Consider the following 8,710-nt stretch of genomic DNA (forward strand, 5'->3'; position numbering starts at 1 on the left):
AGCCAACTCCTAGGGGCTGAGATCCCTTTTGCCCCCCTTGAAAAAATATTGGGGGGGTCACCCCCCCAAAGTTGATAGGCATTGCCATTCAAATTATCTGTGTGTGCAGCATCTTGTGATCAATTATGCAAGGCAGGGCTTACCTCCCCCCACCCAACAATATTTTATTCAAGCTGGCACCCTTGGAGCCGTACATTTATCTTTCCAGGGCAGCAATATCAGACTTTTAGCCATAGTAAGGGCATGGAGAATCCATTTATGTTGTCCAGTTGTCAAATTCCAAATAGTAGATATGTAGTTCAAAAGAGTATTATCCTCTGAAAATTTTAGCATTTTTCACACAGTCATTGTTATATAATCCACTGCTTCTCCCAAAACTAAAAAGCACTGGACATTGTAAAAACACATTTTAAAGAAACATTATCCTTATTAAATCTCCAAAAAAATCCTTTTCTATATAAACATGTTGGAATACAACAAATTCTAAATATTATTTTTGTTTTATGTCATAATTTAAGGTCCACTAACACTCTTGGTATAAGAGTTAAAAAGCTCTCCCATTGTCTAGGCCATATAAGTACCTCCAGTTCTTTATTCCATTTATTTCTTAACATCTGCATATCAAATTGATTTATTGATAACAAATAACTATAAAAAGTAATTGTGGGGTTTTTTTTAGTTTTAAAATATTTAACCAGTTCTTCTAGTATCTCAGGTGTCCCAGAAGCTGAAAATGCTACTGGTCCAAACAAAGTAGCATAGTTAACAAATGTAGCTGTAAATACTGCCATTGGGTTGCATGCAATAGCTACTGTTTATCTTGTAACACACTGTATGTTAAAATTCATCACCTATCAGTTGATCCAAAGTCAATATGCCCACTTCCATCAAATTTTTGCACATCACCATCTTTCCCCCAATTTTTAAAGGGGTCAAATCCTATTTTTTAAGACACTGCATTCCACAGTTCTCAGACATAATCGTTTCAAGAGACACCAGAGTTCTAATGTATTTTGATCCTAATACTATCCACCCAACCAAAGATGCTATGTATGGTATTTTCCAAAGTTGCCCACTTCAGAAAATTAACACCAATTGTTAGCTTCTAGTATTTAATTCTTTTGTTTATTTCTAAACCTCATACTACTATTCCTCTGTTGATGCAAATGATAGATGCCTTTAGTAAAATATCAAGATACTCTATTAACTGGTCCAAATCGGAATTGATGCCTATAGGTGAAAATTTGCTTGCCCAAATCAATTTTGTATTTGTACCAAATCTTATCAAATCTTTAGGTATGTCTATGCCAAAATATATCTCAATTAGTAACATGCAATATAAATAAAATATAGGGAGAGGTTTATTCAGATATTGATAGATGAGAGTCATTAAACCTCACCATTTGGGGAAAAGTGAATGCTCTCAAAATGAACATTATTCCCAGATTAATTTATATTCTGACAGGATCCCAGTTCACATACAGTATCTGGAAAATATGTTCAGAAAATAAATTCTTTGCTTAGAAAATTTCTATGGAGTTATTCAATTCCAATAACATCTTTATAGAAAATGCAAATCAAGGGGGGAGGATTCATATTCTGAATGTGGAGTTTTATCACCAAGCTTATTTACTTTCAAGCATTCAACATTAAATGAGAATGCTTTGGTCTGAACACCAGGTTTTTAATTATTGAGCATATGGAAACAGCATTATTATTATCATTCAGCATAGAAACTCATATTCCAGGTGGGGAACCAGTTGCAACAACCATTCACCTGATCACCCGTGATGAGGAAAATAATGACTTTTAGGCAAACAAGCAAGGAAGATTTTCTAAGTGCAAATAGTGTGAGCTCTCAACTCCTTTTCAGCACCTCAATGTGTTTGTAAGAACTCTATCCAAAAGAATCATGAGCCAGAGCTCTGTAGGAAACACTCCTACTAGCTTTGATAGCTCTTCCGCCAATGGCCTTGCTAGCCTGTGCAACAAAGAATGGATTTTTGGATCACTGGCAAAAGAGCTTCCAAGCACAAGTTCCTGCTGCTAGAGGACTCCTTGATATACAGATAATACGAAAATAATCGAAGAGGAAATGGAGAGGATTGCAGCACAGCTGACTCTGGATTCATACTCAAAACAACCAACTTGTGGCATATATCATATTTTAAGAAGATGCCACAGTAGTGATAGCAACCGAGCCAGTGATCCCTCCTGTTTTCTCATCTGCAAAGTGAATATTTCATTAGTAGTGAACGGGACGCGGGTGGCGCTGTGGGTAAAACCTCAGCGCCTAGGACTTGCCGATCGCATGGTCGGCGGTTCGAATCCCCGCGGCGGGGTGTGCTCCCGTTGCTCGGTCCCAGCGCCTGCCAACCTAGCAGTTTGAAAGCATGTCAAAGTGTAAGTAGATAAATAGGGACCGCTTACTAGTAGGAAGGTAAACAGTGTTTCCGTGTGCTGCTCTGGCACGCCAGAGCAGCTTCGTCACGCTGGCCACGTGACCCGGAAGTGTCTGCGGACAGCGCTGGCTCCCGGCCTATAGAGTGAGATGAGCGCACAACCCTAGAGTCTGGCAAGACTGGCCCGTACGGGCAGGGGTACCTTTACCTTTACCTAGTGAACCTAGCCTAAAGAGAGAAATGCCTACCTGTTGAGCTTTTGGGGCTCAAGGTTAAGCAAATCACAGCTGGAAGCCTGCTTTTGTTACTTGCCTCACATTTTTGAGATGGGTCAGGTTATAAAGCTACATAAATGAATTAAACAAGTACACTTCAGAATTTTCCAACAATGTTAGCGTTGTCAAAAACATTAGAAATTGCATGCTTTCTGTTTTAATATGCATTTGCACAGCTCAATGTTAGGACAGAAAGTCAGGATAGAAACTGTTGAATAAAAAATGCTATGGAGAACTAAATCTCTAGCTTTTTCTCTGCCATGTTAGCATGGTGCAGGCTAAGGAAAGAGCTTGTCATGTCCCCCCATGCCTTCTGAAAGGCAACAGCCAGCAAAACAGGAAGTAAGAGTGTGGATGTAACAAGTTAAAAGGACACAGCAGCAGCAAGATGGCTAAGCCAAGAGTTTCCTGATCCTGATATATGACTATACAGTATAGTATACGTACCTCTGGTTACGTACTTAATTCGTTCCGGAGGTCCGTTCTTAACCTGAAACTGTTCTTAACCTAAAGCACCACTTTAGCTAATGGGGCCCACCGCTTAACTGCTGCGTGATTTCTGTTCTCATCCTGAAGCAAAGTTCTTAACCCGAGGTACTATTTCTGGGTTAGCGGAGTCTGTGACCTGAAGCGTATGTAACCAGAGGTACCACTGTAAATGCTTTCATGCACTTGCTAGATAATGTTCATTCCTGAATTCAGAGAATGCTCCAGCAAGTGCAAAACCCACTAAACAAAATATTTTCTTCACATTCTTCAATATTCAACCAAAGACTTCGAAAGAAAAAGTTTTGGAGCAGTAAGTACAATTATGGATGTTGCTTTTAATTTATTATAGTTCTCGATTTAGTAGCATCTAAATTGCTGTGGAGCCAAGCAACTTTATCCTCAAATTGTTTAGCCATCTGGTTACAGCTGGCGACTGTGTACAGTGGTACCTCGGGTTACAGATGCTTCAGGTTACAGACTCAGCTAACCCAGAAATAGTACCTCGGGTTAAGAACTTTGCTTCAGGATGAGAACAGAAATCGCTTGGCGCCAGCGCAGCGGCAGTGGGAGGCCGCATTAGGTAAAGTGGTGCTTCAGGTTAAGAACAGTTTCAGGTTAAGAACAGACATCCAGAATGAATTAAGTTCTTAACCCGAGGTACCACTGTACTCCAAAGATCAACCCTTGCCTTGTCAGGAATAACCAATCTCTGGACACGGAAAAGGTTTGCTGGATGGCTCCCTGAGGATGCAATGGAGGCAACGGAGTAGGATCCCTTCACGGCCCTCACCACTGTGTGGAAGGTCAAATTATGAGCATGTGCTCAGTCAGCTCCCAATCAAGATTTACACCACTTGTGCTCCAGCCCTTGACCATTCCATTTCATCAACCACCGTTCTTCAGTATACTAAGGAGTAAAACTGACTCCATAGCACCCGAGGGGGTACTCAGGAGTGAATCTGTCAAAAGACCCATGACTCACTATTCCATAGTGAAGCCATTCTCTACAGTAAGCATGGGAACAGAGGTTACTGGCCACTTAGCATGCTTATATATTTACATAGTCTTATTTACATGGCTGATTTAAATACAGAAAAACTACAGGAAAAAGCACAGGAAAAAATGTGTAGTGAGTCCAAAAAGGCAATGATACGCAAGACTACGACATTTTTATGCAAGCTCAAATGTTTGCAGAGTATCATGTCAACAAGCTAAATGAATAGATTAGTACATTTTACCAATCTGAATTTTGCTAATGAATTTCAATCTACCATTTAAGGTGCTAAAAGTGGGAAACATATTCTGCACATGCTCAGAATCCCTGTGAGATGCCTGCACATTCTGGCACCAATTATCCCTGCTTTCAAGACCAGATTCTAGGACCAAGATCTCAAGAAGCCCACCTTATGTGGATAAGTGGCAAAGGTTGAGGAGCACCTTGGGAAGCAGGCTCAGGGTTTCAGTATGCATTAAGGGAGAACAATAAGCACACAAACGTTTATAGAAATATTATTATTTTCAGTGATGAGCTGAGCCATTTCCAAGACTTGTTGAAAGCATATTCCATTATGTCAATGCTAATCAATTCCAGTTCACCAGCAATAATGTAACATCTGAAAGATTATGGGAATGCACTCTATTACAAGCTCAAAAACTCTGAGATTACATTACTGTACACTGCATATAACTATGCCTCTAACCACTGCCCCCCTTCAACACCCCAACCAGCTGCTGAGACTAAGATCTAGGAGTCTGGAGCAAGGCTGGATGAGAATGAGGGTCTGATTAGGTTTTGTTGTGGGAGGAGGAAAACATCCTTAAGACTAACAATTCCTGTGTACAGGAAGGCCAGGTGGTGTTATCAAGACCTAACTCCACAGTTTAGCAATTCAGCAGCAGCCTCAAGGCTAGCATACAGTAATACTAGTGCTGTCTGGTTTAAAAAGGAAAACAAGGATTCTTGGCAGGCTTTAAATGGGTATCATCATCATTACTATTACTACTACTATATCACTTAATGCTGAAACAGGCTTCTAAATGATATAAAAAGCACAAAAACCAGTCACACAAACATTTAATGTAAGCATTTGTAATTAAGATGCACAATAAAATAACCCCACTACATCAGTACGGGGTATTATCATCACTGAATGATTTCTATTTTAAAGTTATGTATTTTAATAATGTTTCATTTTGCATATTCTACTCATTGGTATGTATGTTTATTTATTTTTACTATAGTGAGATTTTTTAAAGGGTTGTAGCACGCACCCTCCCGTCCTGGCCAAGCAAATAGGAGATTAGGGCATAAGACACCAGAAAGGCGAACATGAAATGCACTCTGCACGTGCTCAGGGACCCCTTACTTTACACTGCATATGGTTTACCAAAAAGGGGGGAGGGATTGCGGGGAGAAGAAGGAAATATCCACAACAGGCCTTCCTCACCATCTCCTCCTCCGTTATGTGGGGATGGGAAGGACTAGCTGAAAATTTGGGGGATGGGGGGTGGCTGAAAAAGCCTCATGAGGAGGAATGGCCAGCACCTGCCACATTTCTCTATCACACACACATCACCCCTTACCTTGGGCGTCGTGATGTGCTCCATGGCTGAGGGAGGCCCACCCCAAAGCTGGGCACCTCTCCCCGGTTGCCTCGCGGCGGAACCCTCGACCGAACCTTCCCCGCCCGCGCCGCAAAAAAGGAAAACAAAAAAAACCGGCCTCTTCCTCAGAACCTCAGCCCCGTCTCTTCACCGAACCTCGCGAGATTCCGAGCCCGACGGAGGCCTGCTCCGTGGCCTGAAACCGCAAGCGCCATCTTGCGTAAGGGCACCGTTCACCACGCAACAGGCGGAGGAAAGGACCTCCGCCAAGGCTTGAGTTCGAAACACGCTGCTTGGGAGTAGAGGCCGGGGAAAGAGATCCAGGGAGAGAAACACGTTAGTGCTATGATCACCATCATAATCATCATCATCAACAACAAATGATCATAGTACGCAACTGCCTGTGGGGAAAATTGTGGCCTTTGCTGCATTACACAGTTGCCTATTTATATTCCCAAATTTTCCCAAAATGCGGAGCAGTCTTGAAAATAAGTGCAAAGAGGTATCTGTCAATCAGAGAGCCCTGGCCCTATACATGTTTACATGGAGCGAGCAAGTCACATTGCACAGCATTGCAGGATGATGGTACAAGCCTAAGTATATTTACTCAGATACAGACTGCACCGAGTTCAAATTCAGAAACTGTATATGCATATGTGCCTGCATTGGATAAGCAGGGAGAGAGCAAGGCTGGAGGATTCAGGATGGATACAAGACAATACTGCTTCATGCAGTGCATGGTTAAGCTATGGAACTCTCTGCCACAGGAACAGAGACAGCCCTCAACCTAGATTGTTTTAAAGGGGATTGGACAAGTTCATGGATGAGAGGGCTATCCATGGCTGCTAGCAGTGATGACTGTGCTCTATTACCACAGTTGCCAGCAGCAATCCTTTTGAATAGCTGGAAGCTGCAGGAAGGGAGAGTTTTGCTTTGTGCTTGGGTTCTGCTTGAAGGTTTCCCATAAAAGCATCTGGTTGGCCACTGTGAGAACTGTGGAAGACATGCAGTCAAAGCTAACGATGCACATTCTTGCTAGTTAACATGTGGTTAAGACCACAGAGCTGCATTGCTGATAGGCAGTCCATAGAAACAGGATTGTTAGAGAAGGCTCTGTGTGATGTCATGTCCCCTCCTCTCCTGGGAGAGAAGAAGCAAATATGTATGTATTTTATTAAGTAGTGGGTTGACAAAGCAGATGACACAAAGATTTCTCCAAGTGGTTCTTTATAGTAAGCTGGAACTGAACTGAACTGAACAGCTCACCAGCCTGCTTTTATAGGCAGCCGGCTGTCAACATTGTAACAACAACACCCCAGGGTTTCCCGCCCAAATTAACTGACGTGTACCTGATGGAAAACTACAGTGGTACCTCTGGATGCGAACGGGATTCGTTCGGGAGCCCCGTTCGCATTCTGAGTAGAATGCAACCCACAACTGCGCATCTGCATCTGACGTCATTTTGAGTGTCTGCACATGCGCGAGCGGCGAAACCTGGAAGTAACGCATTCCGTTACTTCCAGGTCGCCGCGGAGCATAACCTCAAAACGCTCAACGTGAAGCATATTTAATGCGAGGTATGACTGTACTGTATATCAGTGTTTCCCAACCTTTTTTGGGCAAAGGCACACTTGTTTCATGAAAAAAATCTCGAGGCACACCACCATTACAGCCCCGTGACGTCAGCGCGCAGCGTCACGCCGGGAGGGACGCACGAAAGTGTAAGATTCAATTTTTTCCCCTCCCCCTTGCCTTCCTTCTGTGCCAACCGCCAAAAAGCCAAGAATCGCGGGACCGCCGGCGGAGGGGGGGAGGGCGAGCGGAGGCAGCGGCGAGCCCCGTTCCTCCCCATCCGCCCCATTCTGTGCAAGGAGCGCAAACAGGTGTGAGAAGGGGGTCAAACCTGCGGGTCGGCGCCGGGGAACCTCCAAGCTTTGGGGGTGGGGGGGAGGAGGCAGCAAAGCGAGACAGGAAGGAGAGCGCGGCTTGGCGAAGTACTCGGCGGCGAAGGCCAGCAGGTCCGGCGGCCGGTGCCGCAGCACCTCCACCGTGTAGCCCTGCAGCAGCTCAGTCAGACCCGGCGGGATCTCGATGCTCATCTTGTAGCCGAGGCGCGCGGGAGACTCAACGGACGGGCCCGGGAGAGAGAGAGAGAGAGAGAGACGACGGAGAGAGAGCGGGAGTCCCTGCTCGCCGTCGCCACCGCTACAACTACTGTGGCGGTTGGTCGTGGTCGCCGCCGCCGCCGCCCACCTCTATCTATCTCTCCCCCTCAGCTTTCTACGCGGGCCTCGAGCCGGAGGTGGGGGGTGGCCGCCGCCGCTTTCTCCGCCTCCACGTCCTGCCTCCTCCTCCTCGAGCCCTCCGTCAGCCCTGAGGGAACCGCCGCGCTCGCGCCGCCGCTCTCTGACACGCGAGAAAGAGAAAGGAACGGAGCGGCGGGGTAGTCGGGGGAAGGAGGGGTCGGAATGGAAGCGCGAGGCGAGCTGCGCATGCCCAGCAGGAAGTGGCGGAGAACGCCACAGAGAGAGAGAGAGAAGCAAGGGAGGGCGGGGAGTGGGCGGGAACACGCTTCATGCGTCACAATAACTGACAAGAGGTGCTCGAGGGATAGATTAGGACCTAATTTGACTTTTACAAAAAAAAAAAAAAACTTTCGAATTTTCCCCACGGCACACCAGGCAACATCTCGCGGCACACTAGTGTGCCGCGGAACAGTGGTTGGGAAACACTGCTGTATATACACAGTACCCCTGGTGGCCAGAGTGAGAACTTCAATACATAACACCCCTCCCTACCAAGATAAGGCATTAGTTACAATCATAGTGGTTCCATTAAATACAGCAGTACCCTTATTGGTTTCAGTAAGGCACATAAGCATATTAATTGACCCTATTCATCATACAGCTTTACATGTGCAGTTTGTCCGGTGAACATAGT

At 45.0% G+C, this 8,710-nt stretch overlaps 1 protein-coding gene across 1 annotated transcript in view; it reads right to left on the reverse strand.

The window, feature by feature from the left end:
- MTMR8 (myotubularin related protein 8) overlaps positions 1 to 5,950 on the reverse strand; it is a 38,168-nt gene extending 32,218 nt beyond the window's left edge. The window contains exon 1 of the mRNA XM_028714236.2: positions 5,750 to 5,950. Coding sequence (XP_028570069.1) covers positions 5,750 to 5,773 — 24 coding nt within the window. The 5' untranslated portion in view covers positions 5,774 to 5,950. The remainder of the gene's footprint in view (positions 1 to 5,749) is intronic.
- Positions 5,951 to 8,710: the final 2,760 nt, after the last annotated feature.

The sequence above is a fragment of the Podarcis muralis genome, chromosome Z (genome assembly GCF_964188315.1).
Source record: "Podarcis muralis chromosome Z, rPodMur119.hap1.1, whole genome shotgun sequence".
Classification (NCBI taxonomy): domain Eukaryota; kingdom Metazoa; phylum Chordata; class Lepidosauria; order Squamata; family Lacertidae; genus Podarcis; species Podarcis muralis.